General features: G+C 51.6%; 1 protein-coding gene and 1 long non-coding RNA gene across 3 annotated transcripts in view; one reads left to right on the top strand and one right to left on the bottom strand.

Annotated features, from left to right (window-relative positions):
- GNAO1 (G protein subunit alpha o1) overlaps positions 1 to 26075 on the top strand; it is a 130343-nt gene that overhangs the window by 35725 nt on the left and 68543 nt on the right. For both annotated transcript variants that reach the window (XM_068693112.1, XM_068693113.1), the window contains exon 3: positions 6314 to 6455. In XM_068693112.1, coding sequence (XP_068549213.1) covers positions 6314 to 6455 — 142 coding nt within the window. The remainder of the gene's footprint in view (positions 1 to 6313; positions 6456 to 26075) is intronic.
- On the bottom strand, positions 23179 to 25535 carry LOC137861716 (uncharacterized). The gene is made up of 2 exons (XR_011099795.1): positions 25311 to 25535; positions 23179 to 25201 (listed from the first exon to the last, which is right to left on the bottom strand). It is a non-coding gene; the product is annotated as an uncharacterized lncRNA (long non-coding RNA).

Raw genomic sequence — 26075 nt, 5'->3', positions numbered from 1 at the left:
GAGCATTTCACTGCCCTGCTTCCTGCTAGGAAATGGCAATACTGAAACAGCCTCATGGAGCAAGCCAAGGAAGGGTTGTTGGTGCATCCCAAAAGCATGGTGCAAAAAACACCACCCAGTGAAAGGCACGTGGCAGGGAACTGAGAACACGGCCCAGGAAACCCCTCAAGGTATCCCAGAGCCAAAATGAAGCATTAATGCAGACCTCAGTTAGGAAATAATCTGACTAGAGCTGCTTCAGAAAAGCCATAGGACCTCAGGGACACAGCACCATGTTGGCAGCGCTCATTGGCGTGTTTGTTTCTAGTTCTGGGCTGTAATAAACTGGAAATGGTGACTATTCTGTAGGTTTAATACAAGCAAACAAGCTGAAAGGAACGGCTTTCAGGTAGATCAGGGTATGGCCCTTACCTGCCTAGAAGCCAGTCACTGCTAGCTCAACAGCACTTCAGCTACAGGCAAAAATAAGGCATACAAGAGTTTCTCATAACATCAATTTTAGCTTTCTGGCCAGCAGTTAAGGTACAGAAGCACATGGCTAGCTTGAACTAGACCTCGTGAAGGCATTAGAGTCACTTACACACATCGATATTGGACACAAATTTTGCCTTAGAGGAGCACGAATGCTGCTGCCCGGTGCAGGTCCACGAAACTTTTGCAGTTCATCTGAGGAGGGATAAACTCAAACGTGTCCAGGGCCGTAGGTTTTGGCAGCATATTTTCAATCCCCTGATGGATTTGCTTATTTTTTAACAGGAACCAGCTGGTCGGTAACAATAACATTTTTGCATGCAAGAAATACTTCGGTGGTAGGAATTCAGTTTTGAGTGACCCGAAGGTATTTCCTCCACGAAGGAGATTTCCCCCAGCTGGGATCCTGTCACGGGGCTCCATCCGTATTTCTTGCACGGGCGTTAAAAATCCAGGTTGAAAATGTTAAACTCTTTAAAACGAGCTCCGTCTGCAGCTCCCAGGTCACCCTGACTAAGGAAGTTGTTTTTCTTTGCAGAAAGCAGGCATCTTAATCTCTGCCTCGGCAAATTTCTTGCAGGAATAGGATGTACGATGTGTCATGCAAGCATGGCCCGAGTGGAAGAAGTCTGAGAGTTTTGAGGGATTTTCATCCTGTCCCGAAGGTCTGAATGGGGCTTTTGCAGCCTTTGAGACACAAGGTCATGGGCATCTGCGTTGATTTAGTTTAACATAATCCAGGAGTTTTTAATCGCATTTCAAGCTATTAAACGAGTGAGAACAAAATCACTGGAATTTAGCTTCAGAACTCTCCCATAAACAAACTTTTTAGCCTCGCATGGAGATAAAAATAATTCTAAAAAATAACTGATTATGTCTGGCAGAAAATTTTCCATCAAAATTTGATCAACCGTTTCCTTTCCCTGCGTATTAAAGTAAGGGCTTTTGCATGTTTCTTTCCTCCCGTTTGCAAGCAGAGCCCACAGAGCTTTTGGAGTTTTTCCTTGCAGGACCTCGGGGTGCATTTGCGAGCTCCCCTGGGCTGCTGAGGATGTAGGGGACAATCCCGAGCCCAGCTGAGCGGTGCTCAGCATCTTCCCTCCCCGCACCCACAGCCCTGGGAGGTGAAATTCATTTCCGCCCAAAAGCTGTGCCTTCAGTCCCTTAATTTGTGAAGATGAAGGTGAGGAGCAAGGACTGCTTTTACAGGAGCTGGGCCGTTTGCTTGCGAAGTGTTTGCTGGCGGTGCGCTCCTGGTGTAATCATCTCCCGGCGCCGTCGTGCCCAGTTTTATTCAAGCAAATCGCTGCAGTCCCAGAGATGTGCACTGATACGGAAAAACTTCATTCGGCTGGAAACATCCTGCTGATTGAAAGTAAATCATCTTAGGTAGAGCAGGAACAGTATGGGATTTATTGTCTCTGCTAGGTAATTGGAAGTCTCCACGTACGTCTTTCACGGCGCTGCCAACAGCTTGAAGCCACACAAGGTTCCCTGAATTTGGGAAACGTTTCAGAGGCTGTGGCTGGAGGCTTGGGAGCAGTAAGAAGGTGCAGGAGATGAGCAGGGCTGTGTCAGTCCAGAGGAGGTGCCTGCATGCACAGCTACAAAAAGGATGGAGCATGCTGGAGAAGGGGACAGAGGTGTTGGCAGCAGCCCCGCTGCTAATCGCTGAGCACTTCTTGAGGGCACTGGGAGGACTGGAGAGGTACCATGAGACAGGAAAAATGCATGCATGGTGCTCGTCTTCTGATGCAGAGGGAGAAAAGAGGAGTCAAAGAGATACAGACCAGTGAACTTCCAGAAGTTTTCAAAGGAGCTGAACTATCAAATAGTTTGTAAGCACCTAGGATATAAAAAGGGAGATGGGGGACATCCAGCATGGCTTATTCAGAAACCGAGGCATGTTAAATTAATCTCATTTCCTTCCTGGGCAGGAAGGAGGAGAGCAATAGTTGATGCCAGGTCTACATTTTGGGAATGGCCCCACCTGACTTTCGCAAAGTGACCTGGAGGGACAGCCTGGCTAAAGTTACCCCACATCTGATGTAAAAATGGGCGGGTAGCACCGCTTCCTCCTGGAGCACAGGGTGCCAGCGGTTTGGGGGCAGACCCCGAGGTCTGGCAGGGAGGTTTTGGGGACAGATGGACAAGTTTTCCCCCTGGGCAAGCTGAGATCAGCGTGAAGGTTGAGACCCAGCCCTACTGTGTTGGAGCCGTGGTGTGTTTCGCACAGAAAACCATTTCCCAATGGCCAGGGCACCGCGTGGCAGCGTGGACGTGCAGCGGAGCGATCCGGGGCTTTGCTTTTTGTATATGCTCAATTTCTAAGCGAAAGGCTGAAGGCACCTAAGTGCTTTGCTGAATGGAAGCCAAAGCGAGCTGCTACGCGGAATGCAACCCCTGCTTCCAAGGATTTCATTTATTTGGTAATTAAGCAATAATCACCGAGGCACTGGGCACTTCTTCGGGATTAATGCCTTGCTGGGGGATGGCAGAAGATCTGCCCTGCAGCAGAGCCCTTCTCAGCAAATACCTGTCTGCTAACACCACCCTAAAAGGGGTAATGACAGTATGAGATGCAAGCACATGGACTTGGTGGTGATGGGCAGGAAGCAGGCACGAAGGGGGCCGGTAGGCAGTCAGCTCGTTTCAGTCATCTCGCACCATCCCATTCAGAGCACGGCGGTTCATTAATCACTCGGTGAATGAAATGGCTTTTTAATTGCTTAGAATCGCTTTAAAAAATTACAGCATTGTCTCTCCCCCCTCCGCAGCCCCCGGGATCCTCTTAAATCCCTTTTCTTCCTCTGCCCTGGGAAGAACCAGCTCCAGCGCGGCAGAGCATGGATTTCAGGCAGAAACAAATGCAAGCCCTTTGGAAAACAGGACCCAACTTTTTAGTGCTGAAAACCCTCTGTTCCCATGAATTTGCAAGCTGCTTAAGGAGCAGCCCACCCTGCCTGAATCTTTAAAGGCTTCCCAGCCTTGACACACTGCTCTATTCCTTCCTACACGCTTTGCATTTCTAATGGCCACAGCCGCCTGTAGGGTCTGAAACCCACCGCTGCTCGTGTCCTGGGGCTGTTCCCCTAGCAGAGCACCTCCCGGGCGCTGCTGGAGCTTTGGAGGTAACGTCGTGAGGGTCTATCCCCGTAAAATGAAGCACAGCAGCCGTCCTGCAGGCAAGGAGACGGGCACATCCCAGCAGGGTGAGTGGCAGCAGGAACATTCCCAAAGAACCACGGAAGAGGCTGCCAGAAGGGCTCAGCGAGCAGCTCACCAAGGCGAGCAAGAAGGGAAGCGTTTTGCTGAAAGCATATAGGACAATAAACCAGTTCACGGTGTCCTAGCAGCCTTTGGAACAGCACTAGTCAGTGGGGATTTGCTCGCTCAAATCTTAGGTAATGTGCTAACTGCGTGATTGATTAATCCGTAGGTACTTCCTACAGCAAAACTTCAATACTGGCATCTGCAGCGCTGCTTTCAGCCGCGGTGGCTGCCTTCCCAGAGAAATTTCACAGAAGAACAATCGGGTTGTTTTTTTTTTTTTTTTTCCTCCGTGTTCTTTTATGCCCCGTTTCAAAGCAACGCTTTTATGTCCGCGCTCTGAAGGACGTCAGCGTGCTGCCCCGTCAGCAGGATGTTTGCTGAGGGACACCGGAGCTGCCCTCCATCGCTTAGCTCTGCCCCTGCATGGCAGGGGGCTCACTGCCTTGGAGGGTTTGGAAACGCCGAGGGTTTGCACTTAGACATGGAAGTGTTGGGCAACAACTTCATGGCTGGGGGATGGAGATGTTTTAAAGGAGGGCAGAGCTCACCTCTTCCTGCTGAGCCCTGTCCCTAGCTGATGCCTGTCAGTGACGGACACAACCCAAACCAGCCCAAGGTTTCCTTGCTCCCCTTTCCCCTAGTGCAGCAGGGTCTCAGGACCAGACACATCCCCCCTGCGTCCTGAAGCCCTTACACTGCCCCTTGTGCCTGCTCCTCTTCTCACCCCTTCCATATTCCCCTGTTCCCTTCTCTTCATTGCCCTGAACACCATTCAGTGCCCCCTGACCCCAGCTCCCACCCCAAACCGTGCAGCCGAGAGGGATGAGTTATTTCAGGAGATGCTGGTGCCAGCCCCCTGCCTCCCCAGGACCCCCGCCCTGCTGTGCTTGTGGCTGCCGTGCTGCCTGCTGGGGAACTGGTGCCGAAGGGGCTGAATTCAGCAGATTCCTGTGCTTCATGCCAGCCGTAACTCTTCAGGTTTCACTGCAGCTCTTGGCCAAGCATTTCCCAGCGCTTCAGCAGCTCGTCCAGGCAACGCTCACTGAGCCGTGCGACGTGCTGCTCACACCCGGCTCCGGGCCCCGCTCCTTCCCCGTTACCCAGCCATGAGCACTGGGTGCTGTCCGTAAGTCTTCTTAAAAACCCAGACTAGCTCTAAGCGGGGTCTCTGCGCAGAGACTCAGATCAGCAGCTTCAAAATGCCCCGGACTGTTAATCTGAGCTGCCCCACATCCTCTGCTTGCAGCCATATTTCTGCAGGACTCGAGGTGTGTTGGAGCGAGTCCTGCCAGGAGGCCGGAGTTCAGTGTCGTGCTGGAGAGGGCAGAGAGTTTCCACTTGCCTTAAAACACCTTGTTGTGAGGTTCACATCGTGGGAAGCGGAGCTGTGCTGTGCTCAGCGCGTTCGTGTCGCCCTGCTCTGGGTGTAGCCATCCAGCAGTAACACGAGGCTGGCTGCCGGCCCCCCTCTCCGCTGCCACCCTGGCGCTGTCTCCATTGCAAGCTCACATACGGTCCCTGCTAGACCTCCCTGTCCTGGGGGGAGATGCCAGTGTTGCTCAGGACCTTGGTTTGTGATGCAGCAAAGATGAAAAAATAAAGTCCTGTTATGGACAGGCTGCTTGGTTTTATCAGTGGCAAATCTGTTACCGAATCTTATCTGGTGTCCGGTGAGATCTGAGGCTGAGCAAGGAAGGAGTGCGTTTGGGCTAAGCGGATCATCTGCTCTGCTAGTATTTAAGAGACGGGATCATAACTTATGTCTTCACCGGGAAGAATGGTTGTCAAACTCAATTAGCTCTGGGAACGCTGGCTGTGCTCTGCACACACCCTGCCGTAGCTCTCCAGTCCCTGAGAGATGGAGAAATCTCAGGGGCCAGGCTGCTGCCCAGGCAAGTGCAGGATTTTGTGTCCTGCTATGGGCCTCTGAGGAGGATCTGGACTGGGAGAAGCACTGTGAGGCTGCCCCCCAGGTGTGGGGCCATGGCAGGGTCTCACTCCATCGGATATTTCCTTTTGTAGGGTCTGAGGGCCCAAAACCTCTCAGCATGGCTTGGGAAGGAGGTGTGTGAAGGGCTGTAAGCACTTGGTGTGCTACACAGCTAAATCTCTTCCTTTATCCATGCCTGTGTCCGCGTGCACATGGGGGATTTCGACTCGGACTCCTTTTGTAGGCACCCCAGGAATTACTGTGAAAAGGGCCAGCCACGACTTAAGGTTTTCCATCACCTGTTTGCGCTCATTTAGATCTGATCTGTGGGCGTAATTCCGTAGACATGGACAGCAAAAATCAGCTGGGATGTGGAAACCTCCTCCTTGGGACCGGCACAGATGTGAGCAGGGGGCTGACCAGGCTCCAAGTCGGACACCAGACCTCAGCAAAGAGCGGAAGGGGCGGGCTGGGATGCCCTCGTGGTGAACAACCAGGGAGGTGTAAAAAGAAATGTGGCCTAAATGACCTGGGTCAGGCTGGCAGGTGTGCTCTACAAAGGAACACAGCACTGTTTGAAATGCTTCCCCTGCTGAAATGCCATTCTCAACAGGTTTTTGTCCTCTGCTTTTTCTCCAGGATCATCCACGAGGATGGCTTCTCGGGAGAGGACGTGAAGCAGTACAAGCCGGTGGTCTACAGCAACACCATACAGTCACTGGCAGCTATCGTGCGCGCCATGGATACCTTGGGCATCGAGTATGGAGATAAGGAGCGACGGGTGAGTTAAAGTCACCGCTGCTTGCGCACAGCCTGCGGAGTGCCGGGGTGCTCCAGAGCACAAACAGGATGTGTTAGTGTGATCTGAATGTCTTGGGGGGAAAAGGGGGGAGGGGGACAGATTCGCGTTGCTGTTTGTTGCCTACTGTGTGGGTTTGTGTAACAAATAGGTGCGTCGCTGCAATTGCACATGACATACCCACTACGTTCGGAAGCATGGCCCTGGGGAGCTCTGTGTCACAACAGCCACAATCTCTCGTGCCCTGGCACTGGCCAGGCAACGTGAAAAATAATTCTGTTCATCTCGGGACAGCCTAAAGAGAGAGGTACTGACAGTCCTGGGGCAACAGTGAGGAGATTTGTCCTGTCCACTGCGTGTGTGCTGGGTGCTGAGCTGCAAGAAGCGATGTCTCGGGGAGAAGCCTTGCTGATCCCTTCCACCAGCCTGCTAATGGAGGAAGGCTTTTAGGATGAACTGCACTTTTGCAGGGGCTTGACTGGCTTTTACTCACGTCCCCCATCCAAGCGTGCCCAAGCAGCAGTTTCACTTGCAAACAGGAAGGTGTGTATTGATCCACTGGGGCTATTACAGACAGGGTCTTGGGTAGCAGCATTGGTGTGTTTCTGCCAGAATAACAAGTGGATGTCTGGCAGTTTCCTCAGGCCACACACCTAAGCTAGCCTGTCCTTCTGCAGTTGCTCCTGTGTTGTTACTTTAACCAGCTCCCTATTTTTAAATAGTGGCTCCTTTGCCGGGTGACTCTGCTATCCTGTCTCTCCTTTTTGCCTTTGTGGATCAAAGCAAGCCCACATGAAGAAAAACAGAGCTCTAGGGAAGTCAAGACCACTCATTTTGCAGAAAGTAAAACTACTTGGTTTCACTGGAAATTATTTCAGATTTAAGACCTGGTAGAGGCGAAGTCCTGTATGCCGCTGAGTTTATCATGACTATTTTTAGGTAGCTATCAAATGACAGATGTATTACATACCCCAAACTCCTTATCTAAGGGTTGATAATAAAAGCATTCGGTGGAAAGGATGCCAAAATCCTGCTGTGGTGTTCCTGCATAAAGAGGTACTTTATGTCTCCCAGTCGCAAAGGGGCATTTGGATTTCTTTGCATCTAGGGATCTTTCCCTCAGGAACTCTAAATCCTGGAGACTTTTTCATCCCAAATGTAGTGATGATACAATAATGGAGTTCTTGTGAGCTTGCCGAGAACTAATGCTGATGGCTTTCAAACTGACTACATTAATCTGTTGATTACTCAGTGACTCAGCTCTCAGCAAGGCAACGTATCTTGTCTCAGCTAAAAACCTATGTCCAGGAAAACAGAAACAAATCATTCTCCATGTCTGATAAACAGTCTGTGGCAGACAGCTTGAAATTGTAAATTTTCTTTTCTTTTTGTAATACCCTAAGCACTAATTCTAAGGAAGGAAACTCAGCATTGCTTCAGTGTCAGGCCTGGCGAAGCAGGGGGCACGGAGCGGGAGGGCTGTTATCAGGGCTGCCAGGAATGAGAGATGGAGTTCTGGGCTGCATGAAATGTCACCTCCATTCATATTCCTATGGAAAAGATGCCAAATGCCCTAGGATCATAAAGGAACTCAGGCTAGAGAGGACCTCAGGAGGCATCTGGCCCGAGCTCCTGAGCAGGCAAGGTGAGCTCTGAGGTCCAAGTTTGCTCAGGGCTTTATCCAGTCGGGTCCGAAATCCCCCAAGGATGGAGACTCTTTGGGCAGCCTGCACCACTGTTTTAGTGTCCCCGTGATGTTTTGCCATGTATCTGGCATGAACCACTCATGTTTCAACTTCAGCTTTATGGCAGTACAGATCTTCAGATCTTCACTATCAGGGAGGTGTGACTCAGTGTCTTCTCCCTCCGTAGGCTTAGCACTCCTTCATCCAGCAGCAGATGGAAGGGAAAGAAACCAAGAAATGGCCTCTCAGGCTGGGGGCTTCCACTTGCTCCTTTCTCTTAGCCAACCTCCGCAGAAAGTTGCTGGTATTAGTAGGAAATGCCATTTATTTTAATCTTGCAAAGAAATGCATGGCTTCTGCTCCCCTGCTTTTGTTATTAATACACAGCTGCTATAAAGAGAGGCCATTAAACAGGCGATTTGTTGAGTATTACGCTACACAGTTCATCCCTTTTCAAGCAGAGCTTTTCTATTTTAAAAGTCATTCCCCGGCCAAGGGTTTCCAATGCAAATCTTTTTGTGGGGGATTTTCCCTGCTCATCACTTAAGCCCCCAGGAGAAAGGGCTTCAGTAAAGGGGAGCTGGAACTGGGCTGCTCCGACCCCTGTTCAGCAGCAGGGAAGGAGGGGACATGGCCCCGGGACAGGTTTTCTCCAGGCTTTGCTTAGCTTTTACAGCTTTCCGACCCCAGACTCCACGGGAGATGCTTCTCCTCCGTTATTCCTTCAGAATGGCACGCTGACAATGTTCAGAGTGAGGGAAAAAGCCACCTCAGCCTCCCCTACGTAAGAAGTGTGAATTGGACGGTTTGTACTTTTGTTATTGAGGTAAAATAACCAAATCCTCTCTCGCTCGTCTCCTTTTTCTGCTGCCCTTAATTATGCCTCCAGTATTTAGTCTGATGGACGTGAAAGGCTGGGGGAAGAGTCCAGGCTAAATCTCTTTGCTCCTGTCCGTCAAAAGGCGATCAAGATAGGAAATACGAGCTAAAAAGACAAAATTAATCACAAAAAGCAGACGCTTCAGGTCTCGCTGACCTGCTCTGCCGATAAGGACCTGTCCCCAGGTTAGGGACAAAACAGTCTGCGTGTAGGATTTCACTTCTATACGTGGTGCTTGCTCCGGGAACAGGCTTTCTGTCTGCCTGGCGAAAGGTTCATGGTCTGCAGGCAGCTCCCGGGTCACCGTTCCTTGCCCTGTGCGGGCAGATGGAGCACATCTCGCCGTCACACATCACATTGCCACCGGCACACAGCCCAGAGGGTCCGTCTGAAACTCCAGAAGAGCGGTGTCAGTGCGATGCCACCAACCTTTTCACATGCCACAAGCAGTCGGGGGGGAAAAGAGCAGTCCCTGAGGGGATGGAGCCTGCAGGAGGCTTGGAGGTGTCCTTCAACTTCTGGGCCATCGGCGCTCCATCCTCCCTCCCTGGCTAACACAGAAAAAATGAACCCACGAAGGCTACAAAACCAGCTGTCGAGTGTTGATATTAGCATAAACCAGACAGAAATAGGCTGAAATCGTTCCATAATTACTCAACAGAGAATCCCAGTATCAGGCGCAGGGATCAGATACAAACACCTGGGGTGGTGGCAGGTTCACAGGCCCAGGGTTTGGGAGGTGGCAGGAAATGGCCTTAAAATTGATTTTTTTTTTCCCAGTGGGAGTCTGGAAATGGCTCTGCTTCAGCAATGAAAGGGAAAACTACAAAGTGGCTGAAGTGTTAAAAATTTTCTACGGGGATTTTTTTTCCCTTTCAGGCTTTGTAGCAAAATGTGTCTGCGGCAGCCTGATGTTTTGTACAACATCTAACTCCTGTGCTGAGGAGCTAAAGAGGGACATAGAGGTGTGACAATTTAAAATACCAGCTGGTGATGTAAAAAAGTAAATAAATGGTTTGTTTTTAATCTGTTTAATGCAATCAAACAACCCAGTGGAGCGGGCTGGCATGGGGGGCACTGTGTGTGAGAGCTGCCTCCAGTCTGCACCCAGGCAGCTGATGGCAGCGATGGGAACGTAACCGAAGTGTTAATTGGGTCTGGTCATCAGCGTTAGCCTGGATGTCCAGCAGCAGCTGCAGCCTGCTTGCTTGCTGCATGCCCTGCAGTTCCTGCAGTGCTGGGTGCAATGGGCTCACCGCTGGGACAGCACCAGGCAAATGCTTCAGCCCGTCCTTCACCAACGCCCAAAGATCTGTCAGGTTCCCCTGTTAAGGCCAAAGCCAGCTTCCTCGCTCGCCCCCTCTTCGTCCCTCCACAATGTGCATTTCAGCTCCCAGCGTTCAGGTTTTGGAGCAGTGGGGCCAAATAAAAGGCAGGGCATTGCTCGAGAGGTGGGCAAAATGAAACGAAAAGGAAAGCACTTGTTATGTTCGCAGCCTGCCTTGTTGCCGGGGAGATGGTTGGCTCAGTCAAGGCAGGCTTCTTGTTGTTGGCCGAGGTGGCCCATGTGTTGGGAACCAGCGCTGCAAAACGAGGGTGGGGGAGAAAGAAAAGAGAGCACAAAGCCCAGCTCAAGCTCTGCTGGAGGCTCTGTAGCCAGAAGCTCTCTCTTCCATATCCCTCTGATGTATTTTCGTCTTTCACCACCTTCCAGTCCCTTGAGCCCCTGAAAATACAAAATCTTCCTGTAGTTAATGATCACAGTAAAGTAAGAGCAGAGTATGAAGACAGTTTATGATAGCCCTTTGCACCAAAAGAGCCTGAAGCCGTCTACTTCCATGGCTCCCCTCTGCCTCTTAGGGGGTCAGACCCACTGCAGGAGCCCGGCCACACCGGCGGGGACATGTGGCTGGACCCAGGAGACTTTGCTTTGCTTTGCTTCACTTCGCTTTGCTTCACTTCGCTTCGCTTCACTTTGTTTCACTTCACTTCCCTTTGCTTTGCTGCAGCAGCACAGCTTGGCCCCGTGGCCGTGCAGTCACTCCGTGATGCTCTCCGTACAGCACCAAGGCTCGCCCCAGCAGCGGTGTCTGTTTCTCTGCAGTCATGCTCCTAATAGATAGCATTTAGCGTGGAGACAAAATAAGCTTGTGCCATGGCTATAAACACATCACGGGGCGCGCTCGCAGACAGGATTTGGCCTAGAAGAGCCCTCCAATTAAATAAGCAGGTTGTAGAGGCGGAGGTTGCCAAGTCTTCTCGGAGAGTTTACTTAGGCTAAGTTTGTCAATCCGTCCTCCCTTCCAACCTGGGTAATTACAATAGCAAACTGGCAATTCATTCAGGGCTGAAATGTGACCTGAGGTCTGGCACCGCCTGCCTTGCAGCTATTTATAGGGCAATAAACGAGAGTCGGAACCCTGCTCTGCCACAGACAGGGGAAGAAATCCTGAGTTTGTGCGGGAGGGTGATGGTACCAGCGCTGAGGAGAAGGGGAGGGATGGGGACTGGAGCAGAAACAGCCTCGAAGATGCAATGGCAGAGCAAACAGCCAGGTGCTCGGGGCAAGCAAGAAGCTGCTACACCCAGCAGCATCAACCCACCTCCCTGCCCCTACAAGACAACCGATCACCACCGGAGCCCTAAAACCCAAAATTTCCTTTCCCCTTTACTCCCTCAGAGTGGCCCAGCACGTGTATTTTTAGTTAAAATTCCTAAAGAGGGAAAAAAGGCCGTGCGAAATGGAGCCGGCAGGAGGCAGGGGGAGTGGGCGGCCGTCGCGTAGCGCGTTGGGAATGTGCTGGGCGCCCGGTGCCATGGTGTGGGGCCTGTTTCGGGATGGTTCCTGTCGTGTTGTCAAGGCAACGTGTGCATCCTCACGCAAACGTAAGCACCGTGTCTGTTTTTTGGAGTTTCCCTGACGCCGTGGGCTGGTGCAGTGGTGGTGAATGGGCAGCAGGCGGGGGACGGGATGGGAGAGGTGTTCACCCCTTCTGCCAATCCCTCCGCACTTGGAAACCTGTTCCTAAGAAACACATTTCAAGGGGGAAAAAAAAGTGTTTTGATCCACTTCAGCATCCTGTCTGAGTGAGGCAGATGAGAAGAATTGCTGCAGTCACACCTCAAAATGCCATTCAGATCTGCTTCTTTGGTGAGTGCTTGGCACTGCACGCTGCCGACACTTTCTCCCAAGCTGCATTCCAATCTGAGCTTGGCTTTATGGCTCATGCTATCAAACCAGTGACCAGAACAGATGCCATCAATTAAAATTAGCCTTTAAATTCTCTTTTGAAGAAAAACAGAGGGAAAGAGATGTCTCAGCGGATCGCTGATAAGAAAGAGACCACGGTTGTCTAGCTCCAACACCAACCTCTAGATTGCATCTGATCACATCTCTCACCACCTAGAGAGGGTTTTAAAGGAAAGGGTGCCCGAGTCTTCCCAGGGATACACGGCGAGACAGTGAGAGGACAAGGCAGTGGTCACAGATGCCAGGAAAGGGAATTCCAGCCGGACACAGGCTCGGACACGCAGTACTTCCCCTCTTCTGTCCGTGCCATCAGCAGAGGTCAGGACAACCCGCTCTCGAAGGGCCGCCCAGCCTTGGGGAATTAAAATGTGGAGGGCTAAGAATGGCCTGAGGACATTTGTGGGGGAGAATAAAAACAAGAAATACCCAAAAGGTGGTTTTTAAATTATGAGTAATTGCCTTCCTCTTCAGCCAGCCAGCAGGGGACAACGTTCAGGTGGAGTCACCCGGCGCTGTTTGGTCCCTGGCTGGTGGAAACACCAAGCCTTCAGGTGCAAGCCCATCCTCGGAGCTGTTTTGTTTCTGGTGCTTCAGCTTTCAGCTGCCGTTTAAGGCGTGATTTCTGGGTAGTGAGGAGCAGTAGTGCTCCGTGGGGTGTAACTGAGGAGCCCCGTGTCCCCCAGCGCTGTGCAGCATCCCCAAACCCTGGGGACACGCAGAGCCCGTGCTGCAGGGAGGCTGGTCGCTCCTGCTCCCTGCCTGCAGGCTCTCTTTTCACCAAGAGGGTGATGTATTTTTCCCCTTGAGCTTTGTGTGTTTGATAGGTTTTTTTTGGATGATGCAGGGAGTATTTTTAGTTTGAAAAGGGGAAAAAAAAAAAAAAAGCTGTTCCCTTGGAAGAAGGGCTGCCAGCCTTCCCTTGTGAGATTTGTTATTCAAATGCGGCCGCAGTCAGAGCTGCCACCAGGGTTATGTGGCAGGGAAGCGCTCGTGGCACGGGAGAGGCTGAAGGAGCTGTGGGACTGACACAGGCGCTGGGTGCTGCTTCCCATTTCCACGGGGTGCTGCCTGGAGATGGCTCCTCTGAGAGCCCTTGCAGGGGGTCACGATGGGACAGCATGAAACTGCCAGCGAGCGCCGTCAGATGCTGTCTGGCCTTCTCTACAGCCTCTCTGTCCATAAAGGGATTGAAAGACCAGCACAAAAAATCCGGGTAGCTATTTCGTGTAGTGCAGAGCTGAGGCACCGAGGTTTAACGTGCACCACGGTAGCAGCTTTGGAGATGCTCTGTGTGTTTCTGACCTGACGGGTGATGAAGCACTCGCTCAAAGCCTTCCAGATGCCGCCCCCGTGTTTGAGACTGAAGTTCAGGCTGCATCTGGCCGTGGCCTCTGCATGCCCCACGCGGGCAGGCTGCTCCCTTCAGGTGTGTTTGCAAGTCACCTCTCCCAGCAGCAGCCCCAGAGAGCTACGAACTACTCAGCACATTTCCAATGCGTGTCAGTTATTAGGTGGATTTATTTCCATCTCTTCTGGGAAGTGTTGGGAAGCGCTGCTGAGTCACGCTGCTTACTCACTGGTTTTAGAGCACCATTTAAAATATTTGTTTTCCGAATGCTTTCTATGATGTTCCTATTATTTGAATGTCTCCAGATGTAAAACGAAAACATTTATGCAGGGCATCCCTGGCCTTTAAGAGCTCTCTGGCGCGTAACTCACAAAAAGGCACACGGCAAACGTCTTGGGAAGGGACCTCTCCCTCGGCTCTGCCATTTGATGTTTATTCAGGGAACGCAGCGAGGGGTGGCACAGGCTTTGCTCCGAAACAGCTTGGGGCTTCTCAGCAGCACGGGCAGGCTGGGCTTGGGACGGGAGGGGAAAGGAGGAGGGAGGAGAGCCTGGGCAGCCACCCTGCCGTGCCTGCAGTAACCCCGGGCATCCTGCTCCTTCTTGCCAGTGCCACCGGGACAGGGAGGTCGGGCACCATGCCCTGTCCTGTCCCCTGCAGAGTCCCCAGGCAGCCCAGCTGAGCCAGGAGCCAGCCGTGGCCGTCCCCGTGCAAGTCCCTGCAGAAGGCAGAGGGAACTGCACCGAGCCATTGAGGCAAAGAGACAGGAGCCCCAGCTCTGCCCTTGAGCACGCAGGAAATTAAAATGTGCATCCACACCCCACCCTGCTCCTGCTCAAGGGGAAACCTGTCCCTGCCAGGGCAAACGGGCAGGGGCTCGTACAGCCACTGCGGGGACGGCTGCTGGCCCCTGGGAGGAGGCGCTGGGACCTCAAACTGCACCATGTCCGTCTTGTGGGAGGTGGAAAATGATGCCCGGGGCCTGCCGCACGTGAGGAGTTCATTGCCTGCACACAGGTTTTCCTGAGCTGTTAATCAGCGCTGTGTACATTGGCAATAAGTGATTAAAGACACCATACGGGAGCTCACTTCACAGCTAATGTTACTGCTTTGACACAAGCCTCGTCTGCTGAGTGAAGCGTGAAGACTTCTGGCTGGCTGGAAGGGAACAGGACCCGCACGGCTCCCAGATACGCCGTTCACCTGGGCAGGACCGACTCAGCACGAGGCAAGGCAGGAGTCCCCCGCCTTTCATTCAAGGGAAGGGAAGAATCCATCTCCAGACGGAGACCAGAAACAACAAAGCCCCCAGAGCTGCAGTGAGACAGTGTCATTCTGCACCGTGGCGATGTTTAACCTTGTGGTCAAAGACACAGCTAGAAACTGTGCAAAAACAGACACAGCAGACAGAAATCAGCCCCTGTCCGCTTCGGTTTTTTGATAGCTGGTGGCTGGGGGCAGAGGACGCCCCATCCTTCTGCAGCCACGGCGCTTGGGGCAAGGCAGCACATCCCCCTGCATGTCCCAGCCCTCTCAGGAGCTGACGCTGGCAGTGCCTTACGGCCACAGAGAGTCAAAACCCCAGCTTTAAACCCATTTCCTTCATTTTCCAGGGCTGTAGGAGCCTCTGGTTTGCAGCACATTATGTCTGTTTTGATGGCTGTTGCTAGATCCTTTCCCTCCCGTAACAAATAATTCCCCTAGGTCAGCCATTTACCATTAACTCTTCCTTTTCCTGGTGTAAGGCGAGATTAACTCCATTGATTGCAGAGCAATTACTCCTCATTTATGCCAAGATCACAGGAATGGAGAACCAAGTCATGCACAGAAGCTCCCCCGGGAGACCTCGTGTGCTCCAGTTAGCTCGGTGGTCGCCCTCCTGGAAGCCCAGCTGTTCCCACCCACCTCTTCTCAGTGTGAAACCATCCTGAGATGTGTGCTCGTTGTCAGGAAGGGGGGTTATTTGTCCCGTTTTTCTTGCTGGATATGCATTCCAGATGGTGGCCAGGTCTCTGGGCTGTTGGGCCATGCGTTGAACACAATTTTGTTGTTTGGCTCCCCGTGGGGCACGGCTCATCCCAGGTCCCCACCCGTGCGTGGCCGTGCAACAGGAGGCAGCGGTGGAGAAGGAGAGAGCATTTTCTGAGGCCAGGAGAATGTTTCGTTTGCCAATTTTATTGAGTTTTTATTTAAAATAATGAGAGCTTTTAGGACTGGTACATGATATTCCAGGCAACAATGGAATTTTTTTTTTCTGAGAAGGAAGAGATCCCAGCGGTCTCAGTCCAGCAAGTTTGATTTCAGCCTGTGAAGTTAGGAATTAGTTTCTTCCAAGGGAGAACCAGGTCTTGTCTCCGTTCCTTCCTCCTTCATTTCATAACATTTCTGCTTTTTTTTTTTCCTTGTAGGCAGCACAGGTTTTGGCAACACAACCTGTCTGGAGGCGCAGCGTGACATTTTTGTGGATGCCAAAACCAGGGGATTTTTGGGTTAGGTTTTCCTCCCCGAATTTCAGTTTCAGTAATCGCTATTCATGCAGCAAACTCTCCTCGGGCACTGTTGGATTCATGTCTTCTGCTCTCCGGCCTCATCTGCAGCGTGGAGCCAGATAGCTGCTCCGTGGTGTTCCTCCTCTGCTGGGGGAACGGCCTCCCTCCAGCCCTGGTTCAAAGAGCGTTAGCACCTGAGCCAAAGATCTCGGAGCCATTTTTCTTCTGGCCTTTGTTTGCCTTAATTACTGCCATTGGTACGATCGGCTTAGTGCAGCCTTTCTCTTGCCAAGACCCACTGCTGTATTTATGAGCATGCAGAGGTTTCCATGCGGCGATATTTGGGCTGCCCTTGCTCGAGTCCCTGGGATTTAGATTTACACACCCCTTTGTTTTGCTGCAGCCTCGCTTATTTTCCTTGCTGGTGACCCCTCACAAGCCACCCGGGTTTTGTCGACGAGTTCAAGCTCTGCTTCTCTCCACTGCTGCCTCGTTGCAGGGTCTTCCCTTGCTCGCTTCTACCCCTGAGCTCCTTTACCTGGGAAGCTGCAGGGGGTTAAAGCTGCTGCCCGAGGGTGGTGTCCGTGTGCTGCTACTGCGGGCTGCTTTATTTAATGCGCTCCAGAGGCAAAAAATGTACCAAGGCTCAAAAAAACCTATTCAGCGTGATGGTGGAGCATGAGCCAAGCTCAGGCTGGTCTTGTGATGAGTGAGTAGGCAAAAATCCTCGTTTCTTCAACTTCCACTCCAAAAGCAAAGTCTCTGGGAAGGCGATGGGATGATTTGCAGCAGCACGTGGGGCTCTGCGGAGCTGTCTTTGGCTCAGCTGCTCTTCAGGGCGCTGCGGACTAAGAGATGAGCATCTCATGTGTCTTTGTTGGGTCCAGGCAAAAAGTGTGCGTGCACAAGAAAACCCCGACCCCAGAGCCCTGAATTGTGTGCCAGCAGCTCGATGCCAGCCCCCAGCATCAGCACTCGCAGCAATTTCAGCAGCAGGGCCAAAAACCGAGGCGGGCTCTTGGCCATGAGGTTTCAGAAACCAAGAGCAGCTGGGCCCAAACTACACCTCTGCTTGTTTCACGGCCGTGGGCTGCTGGCACAGCTGTTTCAGCACACTGAATCACCTCGAGGGCCACCTCTCAGGCAGGCAGCCTCTTCTGGCTCCCTTCTTCCCAGAGGAGCTGCCGGGTGTGCAAGGCTGGCCCCGGGCAGACATCCCTGGCAGTCCTTCCCTCGGCACCACTGCTCCGTGAGGCAAGGAGCAAGCTGATGGCTCTGTCTGGAAAAAGCACGATGGCAAGGACAGAGCTGGCAGCAGGAATCCCCTCCGTGCTGCAAGCTGCCTTTCCTCCGCTGATCTGCAGGGTCCCAAAATCCTGGGCGGGCGAGACCCCACAGTTTTTGGTCATGCTGCCTGTCAGCACACATTTTCAGCTGTGTTTATCCAGGCTGGTCTAAGAGCAGTGAGGATTGAAGGAGTGGACAGGCTATTGCACAGCGCCCCTTTTCTCCTCTGCCGTCAACTTGGCGTTGGGCAAGTGTGAAGGAAATAAACAGCGAGGGCTGGTGGGGAGGGGAGGCCTATCGCTGTACACTATCATTATCTAACTCGCCTTGAAACCCTCCAGGATGTCCCTGGGAATTTGTTCCAGTGCCAGTGAGTCTTCAGTGAGCCTTTAGGAAGAGAAAGATGTGCTCCCCAGCAGCCCTTCCCGGCCCTGTAAGACAACCAGGCAGAACCAGCACACTGCTATCAGCCCTCTCCTGTAAGGAGCTGTGGTGTGGTGCCTGGGATCAGGCAGAATTAGTCCTGCAAGTTGCCTGAGCCAGAAAAATCAGATTTCCCTTCGTAGTGGTTATGCAATTCCTGGTTCAGCGCCTGTCCCAGCTGCCAGCAGTCACTGGTCAGGCTGCGGTGAACGCCACGAAGGAGGCTGAGTGGTACCAGGGCCGTTCCCAGCTGAGCTGGGTTCTTTGTGTGCTGGTCTAGCAGAGGGGGAACATTGTCAGGCTAAAGGCTGGGATCCGCTTGGGTCGGGCAGGGTGCTGCTGGCTTTGCTTTGTTTCTTCCTCACCATTTTTCCCTTGGCTCCTGTGGTGGCTTACTCGAAGGCACAGCTGGGCTGGAAGCGGGCAGCAGGACGGCCAGCACCTTTGTGCACACACCCGGAGGTACAGCTGGAAAGCCAGGGTACCTGAGGCAGTGCCTCGGACCGAAATCCAAATGGCCATATTCTAGAGGTGGTCAGGAATGAAGTGTTTGATGTGTGGAAGGAGAAGAGGTTTGGTTTCACATGCAGGACCACCACCAAAGCTCCTCAGACGGCTCTTTCCAGCTCTTACGGGAAAGCAAGGGGCAGTAACTTCTGGCTGAATGCTAAAAAGGATATCAAGTAATGGCACGATAAAAGTAGCATCTCCACAACTGCAAAAGGTTGTTCTAAAGGTCAGATCTGCATGTACTCTCCTCGCTCTGCGAATAGCTATTGCTTTCATCCACGGGTTGAGCTTTTGACTGGGACAGGCCGAAATAACCAGGGCTAAAGCTGTCCCGTCCAAAAGGCAGCGACTTATCTCTGGGCATGGCGTGCTTCCAAGAGCAGGCTCTGCCTCTGCAGATATGACATCCAGCGTGGCAGAGAGCAACCCAAGAGGGCAGATGGCTCACGTGGACCATCCTCACCACCAAGCCTTCATCATCCCCGGGCTTCAAAACGCTGCAGTGCCCCTCTGCGGAGAGACAGCGGCGCCGTAGCGCTCCCTGCAGCACGGCCTGAGCGCACGGGCTTCGTGGCCAACACCTCTTGTAAAGAGGTGTGAAGAGTTTTTCATTCAGAATACACTGCCCAAGGCTTTTTATCTGGAGTTATGCTTCCTTTTCCATCCCTTAAGGTGAGCTGTCAGGAAGGAGACCCCAGCAGCCCTGCCGGTGCTTTTTCTCTCTCTCGTACTGGTTAAAACAGAAGGGCCCTCGTGGCACAGCCAGACAGACCGACGGAGTCACCCCGCACAGAAGGGGCAAGCGGGACCCTGCTCTTTTTGCCACCTGGGTTCCTGGGTGTCACACAAATCTGTTGTTTGCATTCTTTTATTGATGTCCTTCCGTTCCCATGGCAGCCAGGCGCTTTAATGGGCGAGCAAGAAACAAAATTAAAAATAGAGCAGTTTATTAAATGTCAAAGCAAATTGGTGTGTCTCGCAGAAGTGCCCTCGGGGGACTGAGATGGGAGCACGGAGGAACTCTCAGGGCGTCCACTCCAAAGCAGACCTCCTTGGGCAGAGAGACAGCGGGGCCAGAAGGGCTGGGGGCAGCGCCTCGGTGTCTGCACGTGGCCGTCGTGTTGGGCCAGCGAGGCTGCAGCCATGCGGAGCCCAGGAGCCTCACCAGAGCCATTCCCACACCGACGTGTACGTGGAAGAAGGCAGGCTGTGTCTGGAGGCTGCACCAAACCTCTGTCATCTACACGGTGAGCTCCTGCTGCTGCCACCGGCTCCGTTTGCCCCATTTTGCTCAAACTCCTGCTCAGGCCCCATCCTTTGGTACAGCACCAGATCTCAAGAAGCAACTTACTCCTGGCCTACCCAGCTGTCCTATTTATAACCAAAAAAGTGTGTAATTCACAGTGCTTTCTAATTAGACACTGGAACTACAGTCCTCCTTCGCTCCACTCTAATTTGCTGCATCCCAGGCCTTTCAAGTTGTGCGTTACCTATGTCACGTAGGAAGAGCTCTTCGAGGGTTTGAAGCCAGCAATTATGTGCAGCCCTCATTTGTCCTTAGAGCTGCTGTGGGTTCACATGGAATCATCCCAACAGCTAGGATTAAAAGACACTGTTCAAGCTCTGGCCAACGTCAGGGGTCACTTGGTCCAAAGCATGGCAACTTGGAGCCAGATTGCCAGGCTAGAAAAGTTTTTTGCAATCCCAGTCCCTCCTGACCTTTGCGAAAGGCCTGAATTTTCAGGAGTCCATATTTGGTAGATCTCCATAGCAATCTGCATCTCAGTTTGTGGCTGGCATTCAGATCTCTAAAAATGGAAATGGGTCCTCACCACTTCGACTTGGAGATTATTCATTACAGAGGGCAAGATCCGGAGAGTAACTGGACGGTGGCAAAGCAAACAGCCACTGGAGGAGCACGGGGCAGGACGAGACATCCCCCAGCACCACACTGACACAGGCACTTGCAGAGGAGGAGTGGGCCGATTCTGTGTGTTCCTGGGACTGACCACGTGCATACAGCTGCTCGCCTTGTGTGTACAGATCAGGTACCCAGGCTGACTTGTTAAAAGCCAACTTAATAGGTGTGAACTCTAAGAAGTTGTTAAACACGCTGGCAGTATCCACTGCAGAAGGGTCTCCCATGTGCGTTTAACTGCGGCGCTGTTATACTTCTTGAATGTGTTTATTACAATCAAAACCAAAAACATTTCCTTGGTATTCGTAGGGGAAAAACAGAGTAGGACTACAGAGTCCCTCTGATGCTTTCAGGGAGCTCTTCTCAGCTAACTGTGCAGCTTAAGAGCTCCAATCTGGGGAGGAAAGTTTCTGAAAGTGCTCCGTGTCTGCCGTTGCCTCCACCTCTCCCTTAACGACTGAATGAAGCCTTTCAGGTCCTGCGGATGTGCGTTAACACGGCAGGATTTGTCTTGCCAAGCCCCTCCATAAAGAGAGCAGCAGCCCCAAGTTAGGGCCTTCCTTTGTGGAGCTGTCTGGAGAGAAGCAAAGAGCAAGGAGCTGCCAGGGGATCTTCTTCCCTCCCTCTTCCAGCAGCCCTCCCCGCTGCGGCCGCTCGGCACAAGCATCCCCGCCGAGGTCAGATCCTCAGCCTGTGGAAATCCAGCCGGCTCCGCCGAAGTCAACCTGGCCCCAAGGCTTGTTTTGCTACTTTAGCAGAGAACAAATAGAGCAACATTTCATAACGGCCTAATGAGGCACATTGAAGAATGCCCAGGAGACAGAGACAATATCAGTGTTCCTTGGCACAGGGAGGAAATCAAAGGCATTTGTTTGTTATCTGAAATGTCGATCTCTGTTCCTTTCAGTGGTGGGCAGACATTTTTATAGTGTGCGTTCCTGGAAATACTCAGATGTCACTGCTAGCGTGTTCCAAGAGCACTATTTATTTCCAGATACACCTATAAAAACGGAGACTGAAGCAAGGAAATATTCAAAGCCATTACGGGTTATTAGGTTTGAAGTGGCGCTTTGCACTCCGCATGGCCCCAAAAGGCCCAACACTTCCAGCCCCATTCCTTCCTACTGAATGGAAAGCAGCTCCTGGACTTGAGAAAGCCCGGTAGGAGAGGAGCCGCTGCCCACTAGGCTGTAAATCAGCTGGGATGAAAGCCAGCAGCACCCCAGTATGGAAATGGGATTGCAAAGACTCCGACCACGTGGCTTACTGGGTGACACTGCTAGTAGGGGGGTGGTTGGACCTGCTGATCTTGAAGGTCTTTTCTAACCAGGATGATTCTAGGATTCCACATCTGGCCAGGCATTAAGGGAACCCATCAGTGCTGTAAGAGTAAGCGTGGGCAGCAGCTGATCTCAGCCTCTGCTTGATGTGTGCATCCAGGTGGGCTGGTCAGAGGGAAGGGCTGAGCCATTTCCCAGAACACCTGCAAAAGCTCTCTTTAAACCCCCGAACAGCAAAGGCTGCTGTATAGTTCAGTTGCCGGGTGACTGGAAGGGGTTATCCCATCCAAGGAAGCCCATCTCCTGCAAAAAGGGTTTCCCAGGCAAGCGATGCTGTTCTGCTAAAGCTGCCTTTGACAGAGATTTCTCCATTCCAAGCTGGATATGGGAGGCAAGTACGTTAATACACTGCCTGCCAAGCAATTCAATGCCATTCCTTTCACTCTGCTCACTCTGGAAGCCCAGTTAGGCATAAGGAAGCAATGAATTTTGCTTATTTAGTGACATTTTTTCCTGAATGTCACTTAAAAAAAATAAAAATAGAGCAGATGTAATAGTTCCCCACCTCTCACCCCCTACACCCAAAGCCAGAAGTGTTTTGACTACGTCAGGTGTGCTCAGTGTGGTTTCTGCAGCTAAAAACCTCTCATCTGGCAGGGCTGTAATCAGCCATCCATCCATCAGGGCTGTATCAGCCAGCCTGTGAGTGAACACCGTTCTGCTGTTTTTGAGGACACACAGCCTGTTCCACAAGATCATCTCATGCCCACTGTTTCAGAATGCCTCTGCAAGAGATTGAGAAAAAAAAAAAAAAAAAAAAGAAGAGCGGTTAAAAAAAGCAATTCAGACATTAACAATGTCATGGCAACAGCAAATTAGTGCCTCAAAAGCAGATCTCAGATCACTAAAGGTTTAGGGAGTCACTGCACTGCAGGACTGAATGAAATATTCAGCACACAAAAGAAGTCCCCGCATGGTTTTGTATTTGTGATAATGACGCCAAGCAAACTGCTATTTAAATACATTTTTTGCCTAAGCATGGATTTTTCTTTCCTGCAAAAGATTTTAAAATAGCCTGCTTCCCAGGTAAACGCGGGCCTGTGCTGATTCTTGGAGAACTTTGACATTTGCAAGCGTGATCGTAAGCATCAGTTTTAGCTCATGGGGAAAGCAGTTGATGTAGCAAAAAATGATGGAAAAAATAAGTGTTTCGTGAAAGTTACCCCCAAGAGAGGTTTTGTATGTTGAGTAAGATGATCTAACGTGAGGCAGCAGCCTGATAATGAAGAGTGAGGCAGACAAACTTAAGTTCTGTGTTTTCACCTAAGCCTTGCACGTGCATAAGCAGACAATAAACTTCCCTTGCTAATTCTTTTCCCTTCCTGCCCTGTAGGATCTCTTTTCTCAGTCAGCTTCTTCCCAGAGAGGTCAACCACATCAGGCTGCCCATGTACCCAGTGGCCATCCCCATCTGCCATAAGCTTTGCTTGCCTGAACTCTGCTTCCAGCTTCATGCCAGCGCTTTTTCTCTTGCTTATATTAGGTGTCTGTGCCTGATACCTGTAACATCTCATGGGGTGGGTTCAGAGGAAAAACACTGCATCGCAAAAAATATTCTCTAGTTTTAACTTGGTCTTATGCCAGGCTGGCAGAGAGAGAACAACTGCAGCAGAGTGTTACTGACGCTCAGGGGACTGAGAAGTCAGACAGTACTCAGCTCTGACTTGTCTTGTGCCTGGATCCATCTCTCTGTCTCATGCTCCCCACCTCATAACCTTTTCCCTTCCCCTTTTGCCTTTACTGTTCTAGTTTGGGAACTTGAAACGTGTTTTTCAGACCAGAAATGTGGGATTTTCTGTCCGCGTGTGAGGTCTATGTGGGACATTCCACGCTGGTGGTGGTCCACAGGGTCACTGCTAACATCTTCAAGCTCCTCTGCTTGATGTTGGATGCCCACGTCTCTGAGCATCCAAACAGACAACTGGCAGGCCCAGGGTATCAAGAGCTTCGTTAGTACACTAGGAAATCTGTCTGTACTCCAAACCTTGCCAGCTCAGCACCTCCATTTCATTATATGAGTAGAAATTAGGCCTGTCAGGGAGAATCCTAAGATTCTCCCACTTTTGAAGATGTCGGGCATCTTTCAGCCAAGACCCAGCTTCCCGTTACTCCTCTGAACTCTTTCAAGTCATTTATTTTAATGCTGGAACCTTCTGTTTCTGAACTTGACCTTAATGTGAAATTTTGTGCAGTGCTTACACGCAGCCTGAGTCACGGGTCAGGGCGGTTTGGAGCTGTGAACTTTCCCAGTGTTTCAGAACACATCCTGCCTTCCCGTGACTCAGTGCCGAGTCTTCAAGCCTCACTTGGCTGATACACAGGCATCAGGAGAGCAACCTCGCAAACTTTAAAAGTTACGAGCTTTGGGAACTCCTGGTGCATGGATTTCAAATCCACCAGGCTGTGTAATGCTGCGCGGGCTGGGGCTTGGAATCAGCCAGTACCAGCTCTGCCCCTGAACAAACCTGGAAGCTTTTGATGCTTCATGCAATTAGGCTGAATTTTGTGGCTTTCACCCCAAAACAACACCTTAAGGTAGGGCACAGTAGGGTTGGAAATCTCCTATTTCTTGCACACTCCCCATAGCACTTACGGGCACTCTCGGGCTCTGTAGCAGGGTTGTCTGATGAGGGTTTTTTTGGCTAGATCTGGCCGGTAGGTTGCTGAACAGCTTTAGAGCACAGCAGGGACACCTTGCAGGATGGTACGACAGGTTCACATGTCCAGAAGGTGAGCGGGGAAATTGCACATACACAAAGCAAGACAGAAATAGTGTAACTAAGAGCAAAACCCAGCTGCAAAGAGAAGTAAAGGTGTTCAGAAGTCAAATTTGATGGAGCCTCCAAGGCTCCAGCCTCCAGTTTACAGTACCCTTTGTCGTTTTCCTCTTCTTTAAGAACCTTAGTAAAAAACCTAAGGCTTAGATTTCACACCTCCTGGATTCCCTCTCCTGCCTGTCTGAGTTACACTTAACTGCTCTCAGTTACGGGAACCCTAAAATCAGAAGGACCTCCTACATTGCTGCTACTCCCAAGCAGTTGAGCCAGAGCCAGGGAGAGCCTTTATTGTGAAGGTGGTGGAAATCCTTTCCCTCTCAAAGTGTCAAAGGCTTAAAATTAGTTCTGTATTCTCAAAGCTGTGGCCTGGGTCTGCTTTGAGAGACGGTGCAAAGCCCGGCATGGCTGGTGGCTTCAGCTATGGGACAGATCCCAGCCCATGAGCCCTGCTGGGAACTGAGGGCACGGCTCAGGAAACTTTGATGTGCCTGCGGCCATCAACAAGTAGAAAATTACACAGTCACTCGTGTGGATAAACCATCCGCTGCTTCCCAGAAAAGTTTTCCCCTTGAGGGGAGGTCTGTCTGCTGTTCAATTTGCTGTCTTCTGACGTGTTGGAGGGAGTTGCTGGAGCTGTTTTTTGAGGCAGAGCAGGTGTTTGTAGCCTCCAGGCAAACAGCTGGCTGGAGAAGAGTCGTCAGGTTGCAGGGAGAATCAGCTGGGGGCTGACAGCTTGTGTAACACTTGGGCAATGGGCATTTTTTCCTCTCCAGACCTAGGCAGAGGACTATTTTGGAGGGTCTGTTGAATGCAGATAGAGCCTCAGAGGGTCAAAAGAGAAAGATGAGAGTGAAAAGAAGGAGAGGAGACATCAGCTGCAACCCTCCATCTCTTGCTTGCATATCAACAGCCCCGTTGTAAAGAAAATACCTGCTGTTGGGAGCCCTGGTGAGTTCTGCTAACCTCCTGGTAGAAGCTCCTTAAAGCAGAGCACGAATTTTCTTACAGACGCCCTAATTGCTGCATTTTAACACGACTTATTGTCTTGAGCACATCAAGCCCTCGAGTTAAGGGAGGCACAGAGCTGCCTCCCAGAGCATCCCCCCCAGCTCAGCACTCCCACATCCCGCCCTCCCCAGTCCCCAGTGCAAAAGCCCTTCGGGTGCACCGGTGCCTCCGTTTACGTGGCTCCGCTCACCATCATTAGCAGAAGATCATTAGCAGGTGAGTAGTACTGGCTGTGTAATCACCTGAAGAAGAGCTCCCTGCTAAGGCTGGGCCCCAAATATCTGTCAGCAGCTTTCAGCAGAGACCAGCTGCAGCTGTTCCTGCTCGGGAGCCTGATGATGCTTGGAGTGATAATTCCTAAATCCCACCCTCGCTGTCCAGCTTGCTTCTGCTGCCCTGTCAGCAGGCATCTGTGTGGTTAACCCTTGTTCTTCTGCTTTTTCCATTGCAAAACCACGCTATTCCTTCCAATAAGCCTTAAGGGTGCACCCAGTAGCACCCCCTGGGATGTGCACTGCCCAGTAACTTGGAGAGTTTCTCGCTGTCAAGCCCCACAGCAGTCAGAGGAACGGCAACAACTTGGGCTATCGCAGCCCATTCCCCTGACGTTTTCTTGGAAAAGAAAATCTCTGTGGGAACCGCGTGGGGGAAGAGCTGGCTCGGGGCGCAGCTACATCCCTGGTGCTG

The sequence above is a fragment of the Anas acuta genome, chromosome 10, assembly GCF_963932015.1.
Source record: "Anas acuta chromosome 10, bAnaAcu1.1, whole genome shotgun sequence".
NCBI lineage: Eukaryota > Metazoa > Chordata > Aves > Anseriformes > Anatidae > Anas > Anas acuta.
This window is presented reverse-complemented; position numbering and strand designations above follow the sequence as displayed.